Source organism: Triturus cristatus, chromosome 9 (assembly GCF_964204655.1).
Source record: "Triturus cristatus chromosome 9, aTriCri1.1, whole genome shotgun sequence".
Taxonomy (NCBI): Eukaryota; Metazoa; Chordata; class Amphibia; order Caudata; family Salamandridae; genus Triturus; species Triturus cristatus.
The window spans coordinates 707,025,980-707,053,047 of record NC_140592.1 but is presented as its reverse complement, the minus strand read 5'-3'; the positions used below and the strand labels follow the sequence as shown (position 1 = coordinate 707,053,047).

The window sequence follows — 27,068 nt, the reverse complement described above, 5'->3', positions numbered from 1 at the left end:
ATGAGAGTTATTCTGGTTACAGGATTAATTGGGACAAATCCGTGCTCTACATCACACAAAATGTGACCCCCGCTCCACCATCGCTTGACACACATGGCATGGGGATTTAAGTGTTTAGGCATATTCATGACGCTGGGGAGGGAACTCTGCTTCGAGCAGAACTTAAGAAGGGTGATGGGAAAATGCTAAGCCAAAAGGGAGAGGTGGCGTGATCTTCCCCTCACAATCATGGGAAGCCATGTTCAATATATCTCACTACCCAAACTGTTATATGTGTTGCTGAATACGTTCTAACCAGATTCCCCCAGAGATCTTTGCTAAAATCGAGGGTGACATGTGGACCCTGTTGTGGAATGGTCAACACCCCAGAATTGCCTTAAAAACTCACCAATGTAATCAGTATAATGGTGGACTCGTCTTGCCTGATCTCAGATCCTACTATTGGGCAGCCCACCTCATCAATATTAATGATTGGCTATTCGTCGCCCTAGAGCACTCCACTTCTAGGCTGGAGCAGTCCCAATGGGGTGAACAGTTTTGCTTACACTTTCTCTATGGCGGTGGGGGGACTTGGCATCTCCTTCTAGCCATCCAGATTACACTTTCGGCTTGGGATAGAACCATGAAAACTATTGGCTGGCATGGCAGGCCAGAGAGAGAAACACCATTGTGGGAAGGGCACTGGCTTCCAGAGATACAAAACTTATAAGGAATTGAGGCCTGGGACAGGATCTGGATCTCCAAGGTGGAAGGTGATATTATGCCATTCTCATCCCTTCAATGGAAATATGGGATGAACACAACTCAGTTCTTCAAATATGCACAAAAAAGGCATGCATGGTGGGCCGAGTGGCTCACTGGTGAAGGTATTCCGGAATATGTCATATTAGAGGGGCGGCTGCTGATCGAAGAGCTGGGGAAGGGCTCGATTCTCCTTACCTACAAAAACCCTCAACAATAACATGCCAGACACCCTACATAAGCTGAGGGAGGGATGAATAAAAGAAGTGGGGGATATGGAGGACATAGACTAGGAGGCAGAGTTGATGCACCAGAGGGAGGTAGCAATCATGGCTATGACTGGTCCAATGTAAAATACTCCACAGAGTGTACTACAACAGGCGTCGATTGCATTCCATGGGGAGGGCATACTCACCAAACTGTCTGAGGTGCCAGGGAGAAGATAGTTCCTTCTTCCATATAATCCGGAGCTGCCCCCAAATACAAGAGTACTGTGTGGCCATTGCCGGAGAGCTGGGTGAGGTGCTTGAGGCTTCGATCCTGATGGACCTTAAATGTCTCCTTGTGGGAATCCCAAACGATACTGATTTGCTACTGGTACAGCTCCTGTTCTGTGGCCTTGATCTGATCATGGCTAAAAGGGACACAGCACGATACTGTGGGGCGAGGGCCTGTCCGACTATGCAGGAATGGTGAAGGGGCATAGATATGTATATGGTGGCGGAAAAAGCAACATATGCCAGTAGGAGCTTCCCCCGAAACTTCCATAAGGTGTGGGGCAATTGGATGCAATACTATTCTTTAGACATATTGGAAGACAGTGGGAGTCAAAGCCAGGGTGTGTATTGAAGACTGTGAGTGTGAGGTGTTCTTGTGTAGAGCTCCCTATAATGTGGTGCTTAATTCTAATGTTACATTGGTCCGAGCTGATGGCAGTGGAGGTTGGTGAAGGTAAGCGCGGGGAGGCGGTGGGACGGGGTGGAGGGGGGATGTCAACAGATGCCCGAATAAGATTTATTTAAGGTTTCCTATTGCGTCCTCTGTCGACATCCCCCTGCCCCACTGCAGTTACTTGCACTGACCCCCACTGGCTGATGGGTGCCTGGGGAGGCGGAAAGCGGCTCGTTTATTGTTGTTGTCAATATTAAGCGCCCACTGGAGTTAGACGCCAGACCAACAGCAAGGGGGCGGTATTTGTTATTACTGAAATGTTTTGACAATGTAAAAAAATATATATATATATCTTTTTTTTAATCGAATGGCTCATATCTAGATTGGGATGTTGGCATATAGGAACTGAGCACCAGATATAACAAAACAAACAGAATATGTAATTAGGTTACGAAATCAGAAGCAGAGGGCATAAGAGAGATGTATGTAACTGCACACAGAAAAATGCTAATTTAAACACACATATAATTTACAGATGCTCCCGTTATGACTACAATAAAGCACCCTTCTAAAAAAATTAATTAGATATGGTACATTCTTAAGTAAACTGTAGACAAACTTCGAAAGAGTAACTGTGGAATTTTCTAGGCAGCAGGGCTTTACTATGGTGAAAAGAGAAATTGAAGTACAACAGACTTTTGCAGAAGGTTGAGAGAGAAACCTTAAGCATGACTTGTTCTACACAGGCTTTTTAGTGGGAATTTGTTTTTAGCTTCTTGCTGCCCTCAGGAGTTAGGATAATAAAGGTAGGCCAGGGGCCTTTCTGAGTTGCGGGCCGTGGAAAAACAACCCTACTGCCCACTTTTTGCAACAGACACCATTAGCCGATCCTTACACACTTCTTTTCCTGTCTAGCCTTGGACACACTAAGTTGGCTCTAGACACATCAAAGAGACTAATGAATGTGTCAAGGATGCTAAAGTGTCCTTCAGTCACCCTCAGCCAAGGAGCGTAGGCCCTACATGACGCAGTTAACTGGCCCTTTGAGGCCCTGAGCCATCCTCTAACCACCCTCATTCATTCCTCAAGGTGGTTGAAAGCTCCCCAAAGTGCCCTCAGTTATCTCGTACTTAATGTCCTACTGCTTTGAATCAGGCACGCCTGCTGGTCCTCAACAACCCCAGGTGGCACTTAGGAAATCACGGCATGGCCTGCGACAGTGCTGCCAGGCCCTCAGAGACCTCAGCTGGGCCTTAGAAACATTTGGTCTGCCCCATACACCCCAGTCCTCTCTCAAACTCTACCCTCTCCGTTTAAAATTCCCTTCATCTGCTCTCAGGGCATACCTTCAACACCTTAATTTGCAGCTAGTGTTTGAACACCTCGTTTTGACCATTAACTACCTCATCCAGCCCTTTTCCTAGCATCTAGCAATATGCCAGCTGGCCATTGCACTCCAACAGATGTCGCTCTTGGGCAGTCAATCCACTTTCAGATATCCCAAGCAAGACTTCTGCCCTCTCAGTCCACTCTCGTAAACACCTAACCAGCCATCAGAGACTCCGTTCAGGCTCTTAGCCCGCCCCTTAGACTTCTCGATTGGCCCTTATACATGCCCATCTATACCCGGCCTGATCTCAGACACCACAGGCTAGTATTTAAATGACCAAGGTGTGGTCTCAAGGATCCATGGTGTGCCCTCAGACACCTCCAGAGCAGCCTCAGAAACCTAGAGAAGAGCTTTTGGACTAATCAACTCGTAAGTGAAACACATGAGCCGTAACTGGGCACTGAACCACAAATGGCATTTTTACAACACTCACCACGTTTTAAGTGTGACTCCAATGGTTATTAAATAACGGTGACACTCTAATAAGACCTTTTTCACTTTTACTGGGCTCGGTTACTTCCAGTCACTTTGGACTTTTACGTTTTCGAATCAGAACCATTCATTTGAAACTTTTTTATTGTGTATTTCATAGGCATACACGAAGGACTGAATGGAATGAGAAATCTTGTCTTGCGTATATATGTTGGGTAGTTCCCAGGTGCTAGCTATGATAAGTACAATGGTTTACTGCTGGTATTTCGGGCCCTTTAGCACTATGGGCCTCCAGTTGAATTAGCCAAATTATTCCCTTTGTACATTGGTGTAACGCAAAGCTGCGTGACTCTCCTGCAAAGTATGGGGGTGATATCCTCCGGAGACTCATATCTCAGACATGAATGAGGGATTGCCGGGGCATCTTCACCACAGGGGCAGCAGAAGCCTATGTTACATTCAAGCCTTTTACAGTCTTCAGTGGTAACAAGGGCATGCCTTTCTGCAGCCCTGAAGGGTAAGAATAAAAGGGAGGTATAGGAGACTGTTAAATCCCTCAGGAGTATAATAATCATAAACAGGTGATGCTCGCATTTGCTTCTGAAAGGAATCTCTGCCCTATCACCCCCTGGGCTGTGTAACCTGTGACTGCCTACAATAACAAGCATTTGCAATGCAATAGGTCTCGCATTTCTGAGAGTTAGAGCTAGTGGCGTTGTAAATGATAATGTTTTTTTACCTATGTGTTTTGGAGTGTAGTGGATGTAAATGGTATGGAGTGGAATTATGTGGGTTATATTGGAATTGTTACTTGTGTAATTGTGATTTGTGTAGTGTATTTGTGTAGTGGAATTTTGTGGTATGGTGAATAGATACTGGTGAGAGCTGAGGAGAATAGACGGAAAGGAAGAATGAGAGGGATAGGAAGTTTGTGTAGGAAGTGGTTGCTGAATGTGAGATGGAGGAGCTGAAATAGTTTGTAAGAAAGATAGAAAGAATGGGATAGCAGGCTATCTGTGCACAAAAAAGGGAGGTTTTGTGTACGCAGAAGACACCCTAAGAAGAGGAGGGCAGTTTGAGGGCCATAAACTTAAAAAAGTTACGGGATAGAAACCGTGCTTGAAGACCTGAAATTAACCACATGACAGAGGTAGGAATAGTGCATGAGAGAGCAAGAGAGATGGATGAGAAAGAGTACGAGAGAGAGATAGAGGCAGAAGTGGAGGGGACAGCTAGAGGGGGAGGCGAGAGGTGGACTTGAGCAGAGCGTGAGGAGGTACAGGAAGGTAGCATGTGTGAGTAGGCAGTATAGAGAGGAGACAGGTAGTGAGGAAAGGAGGGATGAGAAGGGCAGTGGTATTGTGAGATGAGAGTGGGTGGGGGGAAGAGAGAGCGAGAGAGCGAGAGAGAGAGAGAGAGAGAGAGAGAGAGAGAAGCAACAACTGTCCAGCCTGGGCTAAATTGTTCAAAATGTTAGCTCATACAGATTTTTTAAAACATTTAAAGCACTTTAGAGTGCCAATTCCTGCACCACGGTTTAAGACAAAGAGAAGAGTGCGCTATAAGAACGTTGTAGTCTAGTAATGCTTAATGTCTGTAGACAGCACTGGGCGATGCCATGCTGCAGTCCCTTCCTCTTCCCAAGCTGGGTTGTCAGGCAACTACAATGCAATGCTAGAAGTGAGACAGCAACAGAGACCTATGGCAGAGCAATACGATTCCCTTCCTGACACTCGCTTTTTCATCAAAATAAAACCAAAATACAGAAATATTAAGGTGATGGGGGCGGGGCAGGAGGAGTGAGTTAATTTACCCAATTTGTATTGTGGTGAATAATGGACTCAGTTCCACTTTTTTACACCAAGGCAGCGGAGTGAAAATTGTAAGGGGGAAGTCGATTTGTACATCCTGAAAAAGGAGTACTTTGAACTTCCTCCAGGGTGACAATAGATGCTTAATTTCATCTGAACCATAATCGTAAAACACACCGCATTGGAACCTGTGTTAATCCGTACAAATAATTCATTGTCGCGAAAAAGCTGTGAGAAAAAGAAAAAACGATATTTTGTGGCTAAACATGTGTTACAGGCCTGCAGGGAAATGCAATGTTAGTTTTTCCCAGAGAGAGCACGCTCTACGCTTCCACTCCTCTGACCAGCACTGTGCAGGGCTAGTCTTCACTCATTCACGCTAGCCTCGTGTGGGATTCTCAGCTAAGTACGGATTGTAGAGAACAGAGGGGCGCATGGCTGATGTGCCCTGTACTGTCAAAAACACATATTTGTACCACGGGCATATATTCGGATCCCTTTGCTGGTTTTGCTCAGTAGGGTTTGAGCCAGCTCTGGCATTGGCCTGCAGTAAATCATCTGCTGTTTGCCTAGATTGTGAAGACAGCATGCAGTCCCCCAGGCTTCACAATCCACTGTCAGCGTGACTTGTAAACACTTCACTTGTCTTCAATTACTGTACATGTAGAGCCTGTCATCATGGCGATGCAGAAGGGAAAGCAGAAAGTGAAACATGGACTAGAACTACTGCACTGACAATTGTAATTCTTTTTTGGAACCCTGAAGCGAAAATCCAAATTGACATACCCAATTAGCACAGCTGCGAAGCATGCACCAGCCATTGTCACATGTTTGCATTGTTTGAGTTTTGAATCCTGGATACTATTACCACCTACGGCAGACCTTCCGTTTCCCTGCAGACAGACCCAGGGCATAGCGGCACGAAAGCTGAAGATTTCCAAAGACAGTCAGATAATGTTAATGTCCGCTCTGTCAATCCAGGTTCTTCCCCCGCCCAGTCCTGCTGCAGGGTCAGGTCACAGGCGCTGCCTGGAACAAGTATGGATTAATTGCACATGCTGGGTGCCCTCGGGCAAATGTGAGGAGAAAAGAACAATTTTTATAAAGCCTATTGAAAGCGTGGCCAGTTGTGTGAGGGATAGGTGAGCCAGGGAGAAGACACCGAAACAGAAAGTTGTGCTCACAGGGGTGTGAACTTGACGCAACTACCCCTTCGCCAGGGAGGGCACCCCACGGGAGAATGCAGTGCCAGAAGTAACAGGACAATGAAAGTAAAACTGAAAGCTTGGCGCTCATGAAACGGGTGCAGCATTAATAGTGAAAGTATGTTCAAAATTATTAACGATTAGGAAATAAAAGTAGAAGCCCCCCGAAGGAACATATAAACACCTACAACGTAAGTAAACTGTAGTTAGCCAATGCTCCTGAGCATAAAGCCAAAGTGATGTATTAGGGGCGCCAACCAATGAAGAGCCAGCAAAGAAGAACAACGCAGGAGTGAATCAATGGTAAGCAGCAGGTTGGATTACACTCCGTATAGTGATTACAGCAGGTCTTGCAGACAGCGCATGCGCACTACCTAGGATCGATCTAAAAAAAAGGCAGAAAGCCATCAACTAAATTTTGTTTAGCATTTCACAATTCTGCGCTTTAGCATGACAACATTGGATACCAACATGTATTTTTTTCAGCAAGCAGCATATTGCATTGTGGGGTTTGTAGTTTCAGGGGCACTGGAATTATGCGTCAGGAGAGCACCAAATTATATACCAGGGTTGACTAAATTAAAAGGCAAATTATGCGACATAATGAGGCTCATTCTTTAATAGTATTTCTTCATTGTTTTGTCATTTTTACATGTTAATACTGTCTGGCCTTCACCTCATTAGTACCAGTTTAACAACCAAATACATAAAAAAGCAACTGAAAGCTTTGCGAAGGGTCTTCCAACGCACATGAATACATATTGCCACGTGTTTAGTACCTTTTGATCCATTTGAGCTAAAAACAAAATTTGTTTTTGTTAAAATCTGTAGATTATGCAGCAGAAGACGGATTAATGGCAAATGTGGCAAATCCTTAATTATTCTAAAAAAGCATCAGTCGCAGAATCGCATAATTCCAGTGGCCTTATGTTGTTTTGCTTTTAAAAGTTTGATTATGGTCTAAAATACCAAAATTGGCTAGATGTTTTATAAATGACATGGAACCACTTGTCAGCAAGATTTTAACATTTTACAAAGTAACCTACTTGATTAAAAAAAAACTGCATGTTTGACTCACAAAACCAAAAGTAAACTCTGCTCACATATTTTGTGAGGATTCACTCTTTCACTCAAAGCATTGGCAATGTGGATTGATTTTTCTTGTGCATATGGGAACATTTTAACCAAAACTCAAGACAAGAGTATAATATGGATAGCTGCAGCTCTACCTATGACACTTTTATCAGTTACCCAAGAGGCAAGTTGGATGTCTTGTGCCTCCTATGAAAGGCCTTTATTGTGTAGGCTATTAAACTATATAGAAGAAAGGTCTTTGTGAGAGGCTGGCCTGGTCTATGATGTCCACTAATGTAAGTGGGCACCCAGCACTAGTCTTAGACAAACATAGAAAGCTCTCTAAGTGGTATCTGTGGAGAGCAGCCTTCAGGCTTAGTCTAGAAGGAGTGTGAAGCAGCTTTTTAACCAGAATACAATCTTATATGTATGGATTCATTGAAAAAGAACCACACAAGGTATTTATAAAATGATGTATTTATTATATAATACTCTCTAACACGTTTAGATATCTCCTGCCCGGAGATACACACAATGCGCACAATACTTTGCATAGAAATCACATAAATAGCACAGAATACACAGTGGACCCCGGGGGGACCAAACCATATATTAAGAAAGTGGTATAAGAACCACGACTCGTGTCAAGACAATGTCCAGAGGATGTAGAAGTGCTGGGGACCCAAGGAACCACCCATGGTGAGAGACTAGGAGCCCCACGGAGATCGTGTGCAGTGTGGGAACACGACTGCATTCTCCATACAAATCAACGTGTAAGTCACCGTTGCAATTTTAAAGATTAAGGACACTTCCCATTGGACCCTGAAGAAACTCTGTGGAAGACAGAAGGTTGGAGAGCGACCCCATCCATGGATACCCTAGTAACCACATTACCTACACCAGGGAAACCGGGTGCATAGGTGTGAAGTGGTGTCGGAAACCACTGTCGAACCCAATGGAGGACTTCAGGAAAGTGCCGCTGCTGGAGGAGAAATTGTCCGGTGGAATCCGAAGGTGGATTCAGGATGAGATTTACCAGCAAGCAGAGGTCACAGAGTCTATGTCCCTCAGGAGTGACCCGGAGACCTAGAAGAAGAATGCCCACCGATGTCAGGTGTTACAGGAGAGTTGACGGTGACCTTAACTCTGCAGCTGTGAGGACCAGGCAAAGCTGAGAAATACCAGGAGCCATGCACGAGCTGTCCCACGTTAGATGTCGTGTGCTGAGGTGATCGGTGTCCATCGGAAGCACCAACAAGCCTTGGCAGCTGCAAACAATGTAATAGTCAAAGAAGGTGCAATGTCGGAACCAGCAAGGTCCAGGGGACTCACCACAAGCAGGGGAGTCAGGGCAGGTCCCAAGCAATCAGGGGAGCCCAAAAGAAGCAAAGGTGACCCTCAACAGGACCCACAGGTAGGAGGCACTGGAGTGGCAAGAGGACCTCGAGCAGCTCACCAAAAAATGCAGACCACTGTGCAAGCAATGCAGTGTGGACAAAGATTCTGGTCACTGGAGATGCTTGAGTTTGGGGCTACTTGGAGCCTGAAGATCTCGGTGGAAGGAAGCCAACAAGCCTTAGCAACAGCAATTTGACGCTGTGCACAGGGGTTTGATTCCTGGGGATTCACAAGGGATACTGGCCTTAAACTTGGTGAGAGGGCAGGACAGGCCTCAAGAACTGTGGAGAACCACCACCTGTGTTGTTGAACCTTTCAGAGTCCATAGAAGCTCAGGATTAGCAGACTGGTCAGCTTAGTTGAGGTGCCTGCAGATGCAGGAAAGTGACTACTTCACTTCAAGGGAGATTCCTTCAAGTGTCTTGAATGCCCACAGGCCTTGGAAGGTTCCTGTATGGTGCACAGGCACAGACAATGCAGCAGACTGAAAGGGGGACGAAGTCAAGCCCAAACAAACTTCAGCAAAGTCCAGAGTGCAGAGACGGTAGAAGTTGAAGTGGTGTCTTAAATGAATTGTGTACAACGATGAATCTATGGACCCACCCACAGGTAAGCCCTTAAGTACCCTAAGGAAAGGGTTGGGGCAATACAGAGGACCCTCCCAGGGGAGGGGTTGGACAGTGGGGAGGATACTCCCATGTCCTTTGTTCAGTTTTGCACCAGAGCAGGAGCCAACGGCTTCCAGAGCTGGTTTGAACTGAATGATGCAAGGGACACCACTTGTGCCCCTCATGCAGACTGAGTCGCGCTGGCAAGCACACCCACCCAGCCCCAATACACTAAATCCTGTCTGGGAGGTGGTCACACCTCGCTGTGACAGGATACCTATTGTTCTGCCTTCCCCTCCTCGAGCTTGGCTCAGCAGCATCAGGGCAGAATCGTGTCTCTGGTAGGTAGCAACTATGTTGTGCTGTTCAGGTCTAGAAGACTGGCACCGGGGAGCACTGAGAGCCTAACGGAGGGCTCTTCCACTGTTTGGAATCATACCTCCCACACCATTAACAGTGTGGGGGCATGATTCCAACATGTTTGATACCAAACATGATAAGATTCATTGCAGTCGATTTCGAGATGGTTATCTCGTACGCAGTGCCCCTCTATATTGTATATGGCTGCTTCACTTAAAACCCGGGAGAATGGAGTCTGTAGGGGTGTCCTGCTCATGCAGGGGCCACCTCACACTTAGAACCAAGCACCCTACCTTCAGGATTGCTAAGGCCTGCTATAGGGGTGACTTATAGGTTTTATATGCAGTGACCCTTGATATAGGAAACCTATATCTTTCATAAGTGATGCAAGCACTAGCTTACTCAGGCTGCAATGGCAGGCCTGTAGTTACAGTTTGAATGGTCTCCCATGGGTGGCATAATGCATGCTCCAGCCCATGGGGGACCCCTGGTGTACCTATGCACTGGGTACATTAGTACCATATACTGGGGTCTGATAAGGGTACCCCAGTATCCAATTTGGGATGTACTCAAGTACTGAACATAACATTTTAGGGGAGAAATCAGAGAGACTGGGGTCCTGATTAGCAGGATCCCAGTCAGACTAGTCAAAAACAGCTTAGCACCAGGCAAAAAGTGGGGGTAACCATAAAAGCAGATCCTACTTTCCTACAGTCTTAGTATAGTGCACATCTTGAACTGAATTATCTGAAGGTGCTCTTAATTGTGAGCATCACTGAAAAAGAGGCAAAGTGAAGAAAAGTAATTGCCCAGACTCACACAATGTGTCCAAGCTTGTAAACTGAGACTGAACCTATGGTCTCTGGGACAAGGACCACAACTAGGTTTGCCCTGGATCCAATAACAGCTTCTGGCTGGCCTAGGCATGTTATGCAAGTGCATTCAAAATACCCTTTGTTTTTTCATAAAATGGAGCAACAGCAGAAGAAACACTCTTCTTCATACAACAACTACACCTTGGGCAGAAACAGTGTGAGCTACCCTCCTTCGGGGCATAGAAACAGCTAGGGTAGCACCAGCACAAGCTTTTCCCATCACAAGACAGGTACAAACCATGCAGCAGCAGTGGACGCTTCGCTGCCTCTCAAAATAGGGACAGCATGGCAGTAGAGAAGCAAGCTTCACACTCTCACAGGAGGAGTAAGTGCAATCTTCCATTTCCCGCAGAACAGATCCAGCAGGGCAGAGTTGTACAAACTTTCATCGCTCACAGAGTGTGTAAACTCAAGACGGAAGTGACCTTTTGATTAAAGGCATGTTTTTAGAGTAGGGGCTTAACTTACTAAGAGGAGATCAGTGAGTGAATACGCAAGTTCTGGCACCAATCTCACTTAGATGAAATCACACGTCAGCACCTGTGCCGATTTCTTTTTTAGGTCTCGCCTGACCCAGCGCATGCGCTGTCTGGCGAGACTTTTTGAGAGGGCTCCTAAAAGTGCTACCAGGCCAGCCTGGAGCTACAGTGCATGTGCGCGGGCGCGCGCGCCGCGCTTGACCGCGATTACTTTCACTTTTGCTGCTTTGATGTTTGATCGCGATCACTTTTGCGGCCGCACGGCCGCTTGGCATAGCCAATAGGTCTCACTTTTGGGACCTTATAAGTATTTAGTTATGCAACTGTTGCATGGCTAAACACTTATAAGGTCCCAAAGGCGAGACCTATTGGCTATGCCAATGCTTGTTTCACATGTATCGCTAAACTTCAGTAACCTAGTAGGTCATTGTTCTTTTAAGCAGGCTCACTACAGCCTCAGTGACAGACACGCAGGTGCCAACCTCTTCAAAAAGGTTTTGAATGCACGTGCTTCAGACTCTGTGTAATCCAGGCCTCAGTGCTGCACCTGTTCAGAATGTTGGGGGCCTCCAGAGACTTGAACAATACTGTGCTAAATGAATGCAACTGCCGCCCAGCAGGAGTGGTGTAAACAAAACCAGTTAACTTATTCCAAACCCTGCGATAGACATTGTAGTGTTTAACTGTTACAGCAAAAATAGAATGTTACAAAAGTCAGTCTGACACCATAAACTCTGTGGGTGAATTACAATACTTGCACTGTCAGACATACTTTCAGGGAATTATCACTTGTTTGTTACTCGGGACTTTAAGTGGACCAGGTCTCTCGGGGTCTAAGATCCGGTAGTAATTTAAAACGAATATTGAAACAGGTCAGTTTTGGGCCCTGCATTCTTGCCCTTAACTTTTCATGCAAAACCATTGATCGATTTCTGAACAATGAGTGTAAAAAATGTTAAACTGATCCATGTCGTTCCTGCTTATTATGCCTCACATACTTTAGATAACCTTGCATTTCGTACGAGTGTTTGCTTTTTCCAGGATGATGTGTTACGTTTTTTTTTTCAGGCAGCATATGGCACTAGTCTAGGGCATAATTTGAATTGAGTCGCGTCCAGGTGTTTATAACAGGGCATAATTACGATATGGCTGAAGGCAGTGCGAGTTTTTCTCAGTGCCAGTGAGTAGGGCAAAAAGGTGTCGAGAACACGTGGTCATCCAATCCCTGTCCTCTCTGCAAAGTGCACATGGCAATATCACTTATGCCAGTTGGAATTGTGATTGGAAGCAAATGTGTGGGCATGGTGGCACTCTATAAGGGCTTTAAGTGGAATGAAAAAAGTGGGGGGTCTCTCATAGGGGCATGGCCGATGTAATTAAGGGCGTGGCTTTAAAACACAAACTAACAAGCATTTGCAATGCAATAGGTCTCGCATTTACGCGAGTTTGAGCTATTGGCATTGTAAATAACAATGCCTTTTATTTATGTTTTAAAAACAGAAACAAAAATAAAAGGCATTGTCATTTACAATGTCAATAGCTCAAACTCACGTAAATGCGAGACCTATTGCATTGCAAATGCTTGTTTTAGTTAGGGGTTAGGGTGTTAGGCCTAAGGGCAATGGGGGGTTCGGGGTAGTTATAGGGACAGCGTGGGGTGTGAGGGGGTTGGGTAGTGTATTTAAAGGAGCAGAGTTTTAGGCCTCAGGGCAGGGGAATGGGTAGTTGAGGTTGTTTTTAGGGCTTAGGGGCTAGCGGAGTCGTTTTTAGGGCTTAGGGGTGGGCGGGGTAGTTTTTAGGGCTATGGGAGGCCGGCATAGGTTTTTAAATTAGGGGTTAAGGTTTTAGGCCTGAGGGCAGTGGAAGGGGTTGGTGTAGTTTTAGGGACAGCGCGGTGAGTAGGAGGGGATCGGAGGAAGGTTTTGGGCCTCAGGACAGGGGGGCAGGTAGGGAGTTTGTAGGGCGGGGGAGGGGTTCAGAGAAGTGGCGACTTTAGCCACACATACCCCTTTACCATTCATGGCTTTACCATGAAATTGTGTGATAAAGGCATGCATGGTAAAGGAATGTGTCTTTAGGACGCATTTGGGGTTCGAGCTGCGTTGTAGAGGCACATGTGATTAAGCCATGCATGCCTCTATCATACAATCTCTGCAGCACACATAGCAAGAGGAATACATCTCTCCCAATGGTTTTTGTGCAGGAAGGCGCCCCTCCCTGCACAAAAACAATCCTGCCTGCAATGGAGGCACCCTGGTGCAAGGGTGCTTAGGTTGGAACTAGGCAACAAATTAATCAGCGCAGGGGTAAAGAACAGGAATGCACCTTGTTTCATAAATACGGTGCATTCCACCCGTTTCACATTGGCGTAGGACAGCGCAGCAAGAAAACTTGATGTGCTGCCCTACGCCAATTCCTCGTAAATGAGGCCCATTGTTCGGGGGGGGGCGGGGGGGAAATAAACCCAAGCATTGAAAATGCAATAGGTCTCGCCTTCGTTTATGTTAAAGCAAGTGTAGAGAGTGGTAGTGAGAGAGGTGGAGAGGTAGAGAGTAGTAGTATAGAGTGAGTATTTGAGAGTGAGTAGTAGAGATTGAGTATTAGAGTAGCAGAAAGTGAGTATTAGAGTAATAGAGAGTGGATAGTAGAAATTGAATTGCAGAGAGTATTAGAGAGTTAGTAGAGAGTAGGAGAGAGTGAGTAATAGAGAGTGAGTAGTACAGTGGATAGCATAGAGTAATAGTGATTGAGTAGTAGAAAGTGAGTAGTAGTTAGTAGTAGAGTGAGTAGTAGAGAATGAGTAGTAGAAAGTAGAGAGTGAGTAGTAGAGAGTGAGTAGATAGCAGTAGAGGGTGGTTGAGAGTGATTAGAGAGTAGTAGAGAAGTAGAGTGAGTAGTAGAGAGTAGTATAGAGTGAGTATTAGAGAGTGATTAGTAGTGATTGAGTAGTAGAGTGAGTTGCATAGAATGAGTAGTATAGATGAGTAAAGAGTGAGTAGAGGGTAGAGAGTAGTTGAGGTGAGTAGTAGAGGTGAGTAGTAGAGAGTCTGTAGTAGAGTGAGTAGTAGAGTAAAGAGTAGAGAATAGAGAGTAGAGAATAGAGAGTAGTAGAGAGTGAGTAGTAGAGAGTGAGTAGTAGAGAGTGAGTAGTAGAGAGTGAGTAGTAGAGAGTGACTAGTAGGGAGTAAAGAGTGAGTAGTATAGAGTATTAGAGAGTGAGTAGTAGAGAATGAGTTTTAGAGAGTAGTGTGTGTAGTAGAGAGTAGTAGAGAGCGAGTAGTATTGAATGAGTAGCAATTAATAACAGCAAGCTGCGTACTGAAAGCGGCATTTTAATATAAGAACAGCGTAGTGACACCTTCAAAGCTTCCGTTGCTCTAACTGCAAGCTGCGTACTGAAAGCGGCATTTTAATATAATAACAGCGTAGTGACACCTTCAAAGCTTCCGTTGCTCTAACTGCGAGCTGCGTACTGAAAGCGGCAATTTAATATAAGAACAGCGTAGTGACACCTTCAAAGCTTCCGTTGCAAGCATTACCTTTAGCTGCGCACTGAAAGCGGTATTATAATAAGAAGGAACGGCAATTAATAAAAGCTCAAACACTCATCTGGATCCCTTAAGCAAGACGTGGTGCCACTGCACCTGCTGCACGTGTGACTGCACTTTGGTACGGCTGACTTTAGAGCAGTCTGTGGCCGCTGTGCTGCTGCTAGGCCATCGCTCAAGCAAGACGCGGTGACACTGCACCTGCTGCACGTCTGACTGCACTTTGGTACGGCTGACTTTAGAGCAGTCTGTGGCCGCTGTGCTGCTGCTAGGCCATCGCTCAAGCAAGACGCGGTGCCACTGCACCTGCTGCACATCTGACTGCACTCTGATAGGGCTGAAAGCGGATTGTAAAATAAGAAGGAACGGCAATTAATAACGGCAAGCTGCGTACTGAAAGCGGCATTTTTAAATAAGAAAGAGTTTTAAAGGAAGAAGGAACGGCAATTAACAGCAAGCTGCGTACTGAAAGCGGCATTTTAATATAAGAACAGCGTAGTGACACCTTCAAAGTTTCCGTTGCCAAAACAGCAAGCTGCGCACTGAAAGCTGCATTTTAATAGAAGAACAGCGTAGTGACACCTTCAAAGCTTCCGTTGCAAGCATTACCTTTAGCTGCGCACTGAAAGCGGTATTATAATAAGAAGGAACGGCAATCAATAAAAGCTCAAACACTCATCTGGATCCCTTAAGCAAGACGTGGTGCCACTGCACCTGCTGTACGTGTGACTGCACTTTGGTACGGCTGACTTTAGAGCAGTCTGTGGCCGCTGTGCTGCTGCTAGGCCATCGCTCAAGCAAGACGCGGTGACACTGCACCTGCTGCACGTCTGACTGCACTTTGGTACGGCTGACTTTAGAGCAGTCTGTGGCCGCTGTGCTGCTGCTAGGCCATCGCTCAAGCAAGACTCTGTGTCACTGCACCTGCTGCACATCTGACTGCACTCCGATAGGGCTGAAAGCGGATTGTAAAATAAGAAGGAACGGCAATTAATAACGGCAAGCTGCGTACTGAAAGCGGCATTTTTAAATAAGAAAGAATTTTAAAGGAAGAAGGAACGGCAATTAACAGCAAGCTGCGTACTGAAAGCGGCATTTTAATATAAGAACAGCGTAGTGACACCTTCAAAGTTTCCGTTGCCAAAACAGCAAGCTGCGCACTGAAAGCTGCATTTTAATAGAAGAACAGCGTAGTGACACCTTCAAAGCTTCCGTTGCTCTAACTGCAAGCTGCGTACTGAAAGCGGCATTTTAATATAAGAACAGCGTAGTGACTTCAAAGCTTCCGTTGCTAGGACACCAAAATAAACAAGAAGGGCTGGGCGAGAAGGGAGGGGGGAATGCCAGCAACAGAGGAGCCCGCGAAAGTGATCGGATTACGATCGCTACGGAGTTAAGACACATGGCGCTGCGCGCGTGCACGTTCACGTGCACTGTAGCTTTAGGCCACGGCAGCACTTTGAAAAGCCCAGATATAAAATGTCTCTTCGAGCCTTTGGCTCGCGAGACCTAAAAATGCAATAGGTCTCGCCTTCGTTTATGTTAAAGCAAGTGTAGAGAGTGGTAGTGAGAGAGGTGGAGAGGTAGAGAGTAGTAGTATAGAGTGAGTATTTGAGAGTGAGTAGTAGAGATTGAGTATTAGAGTAGCAGAAAGTGAGTATTAGAGTAATAGAGAGTGGATAGTAGAAATTGAATTGCAGAGAGTATTAGAGAGTTAGTAGAGAGTAGGAGAGAGTGAGTAATAGAGAGTGAGTAGTACAGTGGATAGCATAGAGTAATAGTGATTGAGTAGTAGAAAGTGAGTAGTAGTTAGTAGTAGAGTGAGTAGTAGAGAATGAGTAGTAGAAAGTAGAGAGTGAGTAGTAGAGAGTGAGTAGATAGCAGTAGAGGGTGGTTGAGAGTGATTAGAGAGTAGTAGAGAAGTAGAGTGAGTAGTAGAGAGTAGTATAGAGTGAGTATTAGAGAGTGATTAGTAGTGATTGAGTAGTAGAGAGTAGTAGAGTGAGTTGCATAGAATGAGTAGTATAGATGAGTAAAGAGTGAGTAGAGGGTAGAGAGTAGTTGAGGTGAGTAGTAGAGGTGAGTAGTAGAGAGTCTGTAGTAGAGTGAGTAGTAGAGTAAAGAGTAGAGAATAGAGAGTAGAGAATAGAGAGTAGTAGAGAGTGAGTAGTAGAGAGTGAGTAGTAGAGAGTGAGTAGTAGAGAGTGACTAGTAGGGAGTAAAGAGTGAGTAGTATAGAGTATTAGAGAGTGAGTAGTAGAGAATGAGTTTTAGAGAGTAGTGTGTGTAGTAGAGAGTAGTAGAGAGCGAGTAGTATTGAATGAGTAGCAATTAATAACAGCAAGCTGCGTACTGAAAGCGGCATTTTAATATAAGAACAGCGTAGTGACACCTTCAAAGCTTCCGTTGCTCTAACTGCAAGCTGCGTACTGAAAGCGGCATTTTTAAATAAGAAAGAGTTTTAAAGGAAGAAGGAACGGCAATTAACAGCAAGCTGCGTACTGAAAGCGGCATTTTAATATAAGAACAGCGTAGTGACACCTTCAAAGTTTCCGTTGCCAAAACAGCAAGCTGCGCACTGAAAGCTGCATTTTAATAGAAGAACAGCGTAGTGACACCTTCAAAGCTTCCGTTGCAAGCATTACCTTTAGCTGCGCACTGAAAGCGGTATTATAATAAGAAGGAACGGCAATTAATAAAAGCTCAAACACTCATCTGGATCCCTTAAGCAAGACGTGGTGCCACTGCACCTGCTGTACGTGTGACTGCACTTTGGTACGGCTGACTTTAGAGCAGTCTGTGGCCGCTGTGCTGCTGCTAGGCCATCGCTCAAGCAAGACGCGGTGACACTGCACCTGCTGCACGTCTGACTGCACTTTGGTACGGCTGACTTTAGAGCAGTCTGTGGCCGCTGTGCTGCTGCTAGGCCATCGCTCAAGCAAGACTCGGTGTCACTGCACCTGCTGCACATCTGACTGCACTCTGATAGGGCTGAAAGCGGATTGTAAAATAAGAAGGAACGGCAATTAACAGCAAGCTGCGTACTGAAAGCGGCATTTTAATATAAGAACAGCGTAGTGACACCTTCAAAGTTTCCGTTGCCAAAACAGCAAGCTGCGCACTGAAAGCTGCATTTTAATAGAAGAACAGCGTAGTGACACCTTCAAAGCTTCCGTTGCTCTAACTGCAAGCTGCGTACTGAAAGCGGCATTTTAATATAAGAACAGCGTAGTGACTTCAAAGCTTCCGTTGCTAGGACACCAAAATAAACAAGAAGGGCTGGGCGAGAAGGGAGGGGGGAATGCCAGCAACATAGGAGCCCCCGAAAGTGAAAGTGATCGGATTACGATCGCTACGGAGTTAAGACACATGGCGCTGCGCGCGTGCACGTTCACGTGCACTGTAGCTTTAGGCCACGGCAGCACTTTGAAAAGCCCAGATATAAAATGTCTCTTCGAGCCTTTGGCTCGCGAGACCTAAAAATCTGTGCTTAGCATAGTGTGCTGCCCGACTGGTATTTTGCTGTTATTGTCATTGCATCCAGATTTATAACAAATGTAACATTACACGTATAACAAGCCAGGGAAAACTATTGGCTTTGTCAATGGCTGTTAGCTGAGTAAGATAAATAAGCAACAACTATGGATCCGTTGTATATAATATTGAAAATGCTTCCCTTCTGAAATGATGAGAAAGTACTGTAACGAGTGTCTTTGACGTTGTATCAAAGGCAGTGAAGGGTGGCACTGCTACAAGGCTACGTGGTTTTACCCTGATGCCGGTGAAGGCAAAAATGGAGAGCTCTATAGAGACCCGTCTCAGTAGCACCTGCGCTGCTTTTTAGAACTGCCAGTGCTGCGCCCCGGCAGGACCCGGCGCACTTAAAGCCCTTACTCTATGACAATCTTGGTGTGTATGTTAAAGCCAGCCCCTTAATTACATTGGCCCGACCCCTTTCAGAGCCACCCCTCCCCCCTTTTATGATTTCCACTTAAAGCCCTGCTGTTACCCACCTGATAGCTAGCGGCAAGGATCTTCACGGTTTGGTACTCGCACTTGTCATTTTCATTAGCGTTGTACACGCTTTCGGCGAAGTCCGCCATCTCTATGGCTTTTTCGCTGGTCACGTCAAGGGGATTCCACCCTCCGAGCAGTTGAACTGTCTCTGCGCGGATCGTCTCACTCTCTGGATAGTCGTCCATTGGGTGAGCTAGGGGCAGCCCCGCAAATCCGAGCAGCAGGAGAGCAGCGTAACACACCCAGGAGGCAGCCATACTCGCAGCACAACACGGGACTTCTCGAGATGAGCCAGGCAGCCAGCTGAAAGGACAACTGAAGGCGCGAGGGGCGTAAACTATTCTTATCTTACCTTCCCTGAGCTGAATTTACAGGGATTGGCTGTCCCGGAAACAGGAGCTCGAATTCACCTCTCCGCCTATTGACTCACTAAGCTGCCGGATGTTGTGGTTGCTGTGACTGAAATTCCTTTCCAAATTCTTGCACGTTCTGCTGCATGAAAACGTGATTATTGCATTGTACAGAGAACAGAATGTGCACATGACACAGACCTTAAACAATGAAGTGCGAGACTAGTTATATTGTCACGGGGACACCACCAGACACGGCAGCAAATTCAGGTCAGTGAATGTAAAATTCAGGACAAGGGGGTGAAACTAATACACACAAAATCAGTACAAAACGCCAATTTTACAAACACAAGCATAAGTATAAAAGTAAGTACAAAGACTTCTGGTGGATACTTCGAACAGCAAATTCCTCACCTTCTGAATATCCCAGGGCGCTAAACTGGATGGATCCAGAGCAGAGGCGCAACTAGAGCCAAATTTCGGGGGGGGGGGGGGGGGCTGAATCTTTTAAGCCATAGGCAGAGTGGAGCTGCAGGGTCTTAGAAGGGGTGAAACAACAGCGAGGCCTCATTAACATACAAATGGTCTTTTAAAGACCTGTGAAGTGCTCGGGTGCGGCTGTGTGTGCGCCGGGAAGCTGTCTCATCCCGGGCTGCCACACACGAGGGGAGGGGGGGGGGGGGGCTGAAGCCCTGTGAGTCCAATGGGTGTTGTGCGCCTGATCCAGAGGATTATTATAGCGTAGCTCCCACGTGCTGACTGCTGACGTGCCGCTCCATGTCGGAAGTAAACAGTCAGAGCCATCAGCGGCATACCCGGGTGCTGACATCAGTTCCTTTCTTTAAGCACCTTCGTACACTGATCAAGAGCTAGCTCTGAACTTTTTTTTATCATCAGTTGACAAGTTTTCTCTCAAAAGTTTTATTTTCCAGTGTGCAAGGGACCATGTTCCCTCCTTGTAGGAAAGTAAGATCTGCTTCTATGGACACCCCCACATTTTGCCTGGTGCTAAGCTGTATTTTGACTAGTCTGACTGGGACCCTGCTAACCAGGACCCCAGTCTATCTGCTTTCTCCCTAAACTGTTGTGTTCAGTACTTAGGCACATTTCAGACTGGATACAGGGTACCCTTAAAAAATTCTAGTATATGGTGATAAGGTACCCAGGGCATAGGTACCCCAGAAGTCTCAGATGGGCTGAAGCATATTATGCCACCCATGAAAGACCATTCAAAATGGAACTATATGTCTGGCTGCAACCATTGCAGCCTATGTAAGCTGGTGCTAGCAAGCACCACTTCCTAAAGATATAGGATTCCTATATTTAGGGTCACTGCACTTAAAACCGATAAGTCACCATTACAGCAGGCCTTTCCAATCCTAAAGGCAGGGTGCTTGGTTCTAAGTGAGAGGGTGCACCTGCATAAGCAGGATACCTCTGCAGCCTACGGAGTCCATTCTCCTGGGTTGTCAGTGAAGCAGCCATATACTATATAGAGGGGCACCGCATAATTACGCGATGACCATCTTGAAAACGGCTGCAACGAATCCTATCATGTTTAATATCAAACATGTTGGAATCATACGCCCACACCTTAAATGGTGTTGGAGGTATGATTCCAAGCACTGGAAGAGCCCTTTGTTAGGCTCTCAGTGTTCCCGATACCAGCCTTCTTGATCCGGACAGCACAAAATGGTTGCTGCCGCCCAGAGACACGATTCTGCCCTACTGCTGCTGATCCAGCTGGAGCAGGGGAAGGCAGAACAATAGGCATCCTGTCACAGGCAGGTGTGACCACCTCCCAGACAGGACTTAGTGTATTGGGATGGGGTGGGTGCGCTTGCCAGCGCCACTAAGTCTGCATGAGGGACACATTTGTTGTCCCTGTGCATAGTCCAGTTATGACCAGTCCTGGAAGCCATTGGCTCCCGCTCTGGTGCGAAACTGGGCAAAGGACATGGGAGTAACCTCCCCGTGTCCTGATCCTCCCCTGGGATGGTCCCTTGAATCTTCCCAACCCTTTTCCTAAGGTACTTAAGGGCTTTCCTGGGCGTAGGTCCCTAGATTAATTGTGGGATAAGATTCAGATCAGACACCACTGCACTTCTACAGTCTGAGTCCTCTGGACATCGCTGGACTTCGTTTGGGCCTGACTTCATCTCCCTTCCAGTCTGCTGCATCGTCTGTGCCTGTGCATCATACAGGAACCTTCCAAGGCCTGTGAAGCATCAAAGACACATGAAGAAATCTCCCTTGGAGTGAAGGAGTCACTCCCCTGCATTCGCAAGCACCGCAACTAAGTCAACCTGTCTGCAGATCCTGAGCTCCTCCGGACTCTGTGGGCTCTGCAACACAGGTGGTGGTTTTCCACAGCTCCTGAGGCCTGCCCTCTCTTCAAGTTTGAGGCCAATATCTCTTGTCGGGGTTACAATAACCAAACGTCTGTGCAATGCGTCCAACTTGCAGTTGCAAAGGCTTGTTGGTTTCTTTCCTAGAAGATCTTTGGGCTCCGAGTAGCCCCAACCTTGAGCACCTCCAGTGACTAGAATCTTCAGCCACACCACATTCGTGCATCGTGGCCTGCATCTTTTGGTGAGGTCCTCTTGCGACTCCAGTGACTCCGGCCTGTGGGTCCACTTGAGGGTCACACGTGTTCCTTTTGGGCTCCCCTAATTGCTCAGGGCCTACCCTGACTCCCCACCCTTTGAAGTTGCTCCTTCTTTGATTCCTGCATTGCTTGCCTTTGCCAGGGCTAGTTGGTGCTCCCGCCAGACACTGACCCCTCAGCACTCGACATCCTTCATGGGAAAGCTTGTGCACAGCTCCTGGTCCTCCTCAGCATTGCCTGGATCTCATAGCTGCAGAGTCAAGGTCATCGTCATCCATTCTGCAACATCCGACATCAGAGGACATTCATCTTCCAAGTCTCCTGGTCACTCCTGAGTGACATAGACTCTGTTCCCTCTGCTTGAGGGTACCTCTCATCTAGACTCCTTCCTTGGATTCCACCGGACACTTTCTCCTTCTTCAACAGCGGCACCTTCCTGAAGTCTTCCACTGGGTTCGACAGCGGTTTCCAATACAACTTCACACATATGCACCCGGCTTCCATGGTGTAAGTAACATGGGGTGGCTTTCCAACCTTCTTTCTTCCACATGGTTTTTTTCAGGGTCCACTGGGAAGGGTCTTTAATCTTTAAAAATGCCACCGCGACTTACACGTAGAGTTGTATGGAGCACGCGGTCCTGTTCTCACACTAAACACGCTCTCCATGGGGTCCCTATCTACTCACCTTGGGTGGTTCTTTGGGGTCCTCTCAACACTGTCTTAACCCGAGTCGTGGTTCTGATACCACTTTCTTAGTATATGGTTTGGTCCCCGCCTGGGGCCACTGTGTTTTTCGTGCTATTTACTGTGCTATTTTGCTGACGTATTGTGTGCATTGTGCATATCTCTGGGTAGGAGATATTTCTATGTGTTAAAGAGTATTTTATAATAAATACATATTTTTATAAATACTTTGTGTGGTTCTTTTTTACTTAATCTATACTATATTATTGCATTTTGGTAAAACAAGCTGCTTTTCACTCCTTCTGGGCTAGGAATGAATGCTGCTCTCCACAGCTACCACTTAAAGAACTTTCTAAGGTTGTCTAAGACCTCTTAAACACCCATAAGGGTTGTCTGGGCTGGTGCAAGGTATTCACTTACATAAGTGTACACCATATACCAGGCCAGCTTCTCACACTCTAAAACTACGATGAGGAACTGTCCCAAACAGATGTCTGTGATAGATCTCTTGGAGGTGTGTCTCTGGGTTTTGGGCCATGATTCCAGGTCAGGCGAGGAGTGTGCCTTTATGAATCCAAAGGTGTTCTGGGAAAGCCAAAACAAAGCTGTAAACTGTGAAACAAAGTTACGTAAGTCCCATTCCTACTGGAAGTCAAGGGCACAGACCACGTCTTTAGGTAAGTTGGCATTTTGGATGAAGCATAAGAAGGTCAAGTGGGACTCATCAAGTTGTTTCTTGGCCTTGCTCCAGGTCTCCTGCCGAGGAGCCAATTTCACAGATGATCCTTGTGCACTTCAGATTTCTGGGGCTGTTGGCAACATTGCAACAGGTTGAGTCTTTCAGAGCAGCCATGCTGCACATCTTTGGCTCTTTTCAGGCTCTCTGGTGTGCCTCTGGGCCTCACAGTTCTGCCTCAATCTCCAGTCAGATTACCACCAGCAAACCTGTCCTTGGCACCGTTTGTGCCTCCTGAACCAATTCAGGTTCAGCTCCAACTCTGGATCTGACTTCAAATCCAGCTTCAAGATCCACACTGGTTCATGGCATGTCAAAACCGGCCCCAACATCTCTGATGGTGGAGAAGGACGCCATTCCTATTATATTGTCCGACAAATTCACCTTGACCTCGATTGGGGTCACATTCTGGAACCGTTCTGATGCACTCAGCCCCAGTTCATTTAGACTCTGTCAAAACATTGCCATTCCCTAGGAGCTGCCCTCCAGTGCTCCAACAACTTTTAAAATCAGCTTCTGACCAAAGTAAGCCACCTTTTAGGGACAATGGGGATGTTGGGATGAATTGCCACCACAATATGATGGCAATAATTTCTACGATGACCTTCATGAGGCCAGTGGATTGGACACTCCCTCTGATACTGGAATGCGTTCTGCCCCGCCCTGTCAGTGGAAGAAACAAGCTCATTTGCTGTGGCCATCAGACGCACAGCTGAAGTTCTAGAATCACAGTTACCTATTATTGAGGCATAAAACAATGTCCTAATGTAAGTCTTGCAACCTTGGTTGGTTTAGTCCTTAGCCCTTGTTGCCAATCAGCGAAGCCCTGACGGACATACTAAGGGTACTTGAGCTAAGCGTTGCCCTTGCACACCTATGAATAGGCAGGCAGCCCAATGCACATGCCTGCTCTAGTTCATCCTACTTTCCTGACACAGCACCCTACACCTGAGAACCTGAAAGCTCAGGCATCTACCAGTAGAGTTATTCCCAACGAATTTCCTACAAATCACTACCCTCCGCCCCATCCCCCAAAATCAGAGAGTCAAAAAGAATTAAGGCATTTGTGAAATTAAGGCACTCCTCTGCCACTCATAATCCTTCGGTTAGTCAATGACAGCTGTTTGCTGGGTAGGCATGCCCATGTATTATGGGATATGGTCACCAAGATGTTGCGGGCAGTCCCGCAGGAATTCTATCCAAACTACTGCAAACCAATCACAATGGCCAGGACACAACAAAATATGTCATTAGTTCAGGACTGGACACCACCGATTCCTTAGGCAGAACAGTCAGGCCTGGTGTAGTACTCTGGCACCACATGATTTAAATCCATAGGCTTCTCTGGTGACATTCAGGTGTCACTTATGGATATGCCATTTGAAGGGTCTCATTTTTTTGGCAAGAAGGCTGATTCTACATTGAAGTTCTTCAAAAAAAAGCAGAGCTACAGCACGCTCCCTGGGCCTCTCTACACCCATGAGACAGTATCCTCAACAGTTTTGGCCATTTTGAGGCTTCCCCAGGGGTTTGCCATGTATGCAATGCTATTGCCCAGCACCCCAGCAAGAGACAATCAAGTCTTTTCAGGGACAGTGTCAGGATTGGGGTTTGGGATCCATTAGACATCATCCAGGGTTTCAGGGACAGCAAACCTCACAGTGTCCTGCCCCTCCATCATCAGCCTTCAAGCCACTTCAGTTGGCCCTTAGCATCACACGACTGCACTGTGGGAGGCAGGTCAGTAATGTCTTCTAGGGATGGCAGAATATATTATCCGACAGGTGGGGCTTGCAGATCACTCAACGGGGCTACCCCCTGCCATTCCTTTCCAATTTGCCACATCTTCTGCCTACATCAGAGTGACTTTTGAAGGAGCACCTATCCATTTTGCCGCAGGAAGTTCAGGCTCTTTTAGCAAAAGAAACTGTATAGAGAGGGCTGTCCTTGTATTTAGGGCCTGGATGTTACTTCTCCTATTTCCTAGTGCCGATCAAGGACAGAGGCCGTCATCCTTATTAGATCATCAAACTCTTAACTTCTTCCTGGGAAGGACAAACCCCAGACGCTCCCGCTGGACCACGCTTATATGCCCCGGATCCAGTAGACTGGATGGTGCTGTTGGGCCTGCAGGATGTCTATTTCATTGTTCCAATTCTGCAGGCCCACAGATGCTACTTGCGGTTGGTCAGACCATTTTTTAATTTGCCTTTCTCCCCTTCGGTCATACCAGTGCCCCTCGAGTGGTTATAAAAGGGATGGTAATGGTTTCAGCATATCTTCGGAAGTTGAGCATACTAGTTTACCCTTACTTCTGGCTCCATTCTTTTACGTTTGGTTAGGCCATATATACATTTGGCCTCATGTACTCATGTGAGACAATAATACTAATGAGATATGGTGCATCAAAGGTATAGAAAGTGCATCTATTGTGTGTTTTGAGATATAGGTGTATGTATATTAACATTTTATCTTTTCAGAAACATCTGGATTGCTGACATTAACCTTCTATAGACTTAGATTGTAAGTTGGTGCACTAAAATGCCAGAAATTAGTGAGAATGAATCGGATGTGTGTTCAATGTTTTTTTGGGACAAATTGTGACCATTTGTCATTTTGGCTGAATAATAAATGTATTAGTTATTGTTCCACATATAAGAGTACAATATGAAAAGAGCTTGATTCCTTTATTAAAGATTTCATTTATATGATTACATTTAGGATGTAAAGTCACTATGCATGCAAAGACAATTGTTAAGTTAGCAAGACTGTGGGCCATAGGCGTACAGTTGGGACATCTAATATTAACATGAAAGTTGTTTTTCCATGTTTCTCCTCTGCAGTTGCGGACCAAAAACATTCATTAGTTAGTGAAAAGCACATTGTATTTTCAGAGATAGTGAGGCGAGGAAGAACTGGCAAGGTCTAAATATTTTAGTGAAGAACAAAGGGAGTGTTACAAGTTGGTACTATCAGACGAAGGGAAGAACCAAGGATGCTTTGAAAGCGGAGACTGGAATATGGGAGTAGTGTTCAAAGCGGCAAGTTCTTTTCTGGGAACTTATTGTTATATGTATGAGGTCTTTATTTCTTGAATGTTCTTTGTGAATTTTAGTTACTGAACCCACCATGGGTTTGGTCAGATTCCCTTTATACTTGGAGATGTACAGATCTCTCTTGTTATCTTTGACTGTGTGGCGTCATGCTACACATGATTTCCTACTTATAGAACTTCTACAGAGGTTCTGATGCTGACACACCTTTCTTGCTCCCTTGATTCAATAGGGGTTTCTCTATCTCTAGTTTAGTGTAAGGATTGGTAGATGTTTTAAATCTTTTCCATGCATGGAAAGAAGGATCGAAACTATTCTTCTAGTCAAAAAAGCCTTTTTCTTTTATTTTACATAGCTGCAACAGAGACCCTTATATGCTCTTTGCTGTTGAGGACCAATATTTTTCACTGCTTTGGTCTTCCTTTGATAATCCTGCATTTTTACAGTATTTGTTTTGAGAATGATTTATATTAGTCTAGCTTTGAGATGTAATGCACATTTTAACTTCAAGTTACTGACTTAGACTGTGTGGTCCTAATGATCACACTGTACCTCAAGATCAAAATTGTGGTTAACTCCTTTCCTTTCAAGCTACTAACAAGTTCTATTGACAGTGTTGAATTGGAAGAAATGTCCAAGAGCGTTCTCACCTCGATGACTGGGTGTTGAAGGCAGGCTCACCACAGTCAGATGTGGGCTACCTTCAGATGAAGGTGAAGCGTCTGACATCATTAGGGTTCACAATGTGCCATATTCACCACTGACTTCTTTACAGAGGTCCCTATTTATCAGAGCCATTCTGTATACG

General features: G+C 45.9%; 1 protein-coding gene across 1 annotated transcript in view; it reads right to left on the bottom strand.

Annotated features, from left to right (window-relative positions):
* Nucleotides 1-19,290, bottom strand: part of LOC146798556 (cystatin-like) — a 51,880-nt gene extending 32,590 nt beyond the window's left edge. Inside the window, exon 1 of the mRNA XM_085625858.1 lies at nucleotides 18,826-19,290. Coding sequence (XP_085481984.1) covers nucleotides 18,826-19,086 — 261 coding nt within the window. The 5' untranslated portion in view covers nucleotides 19,087-19,290. The remainder of the gene's footprint in view (nucleotides 1-18,825) is intronic.
* Nucleotides 19,291-27,068: the final 7,778 nt, after the last annotated feature.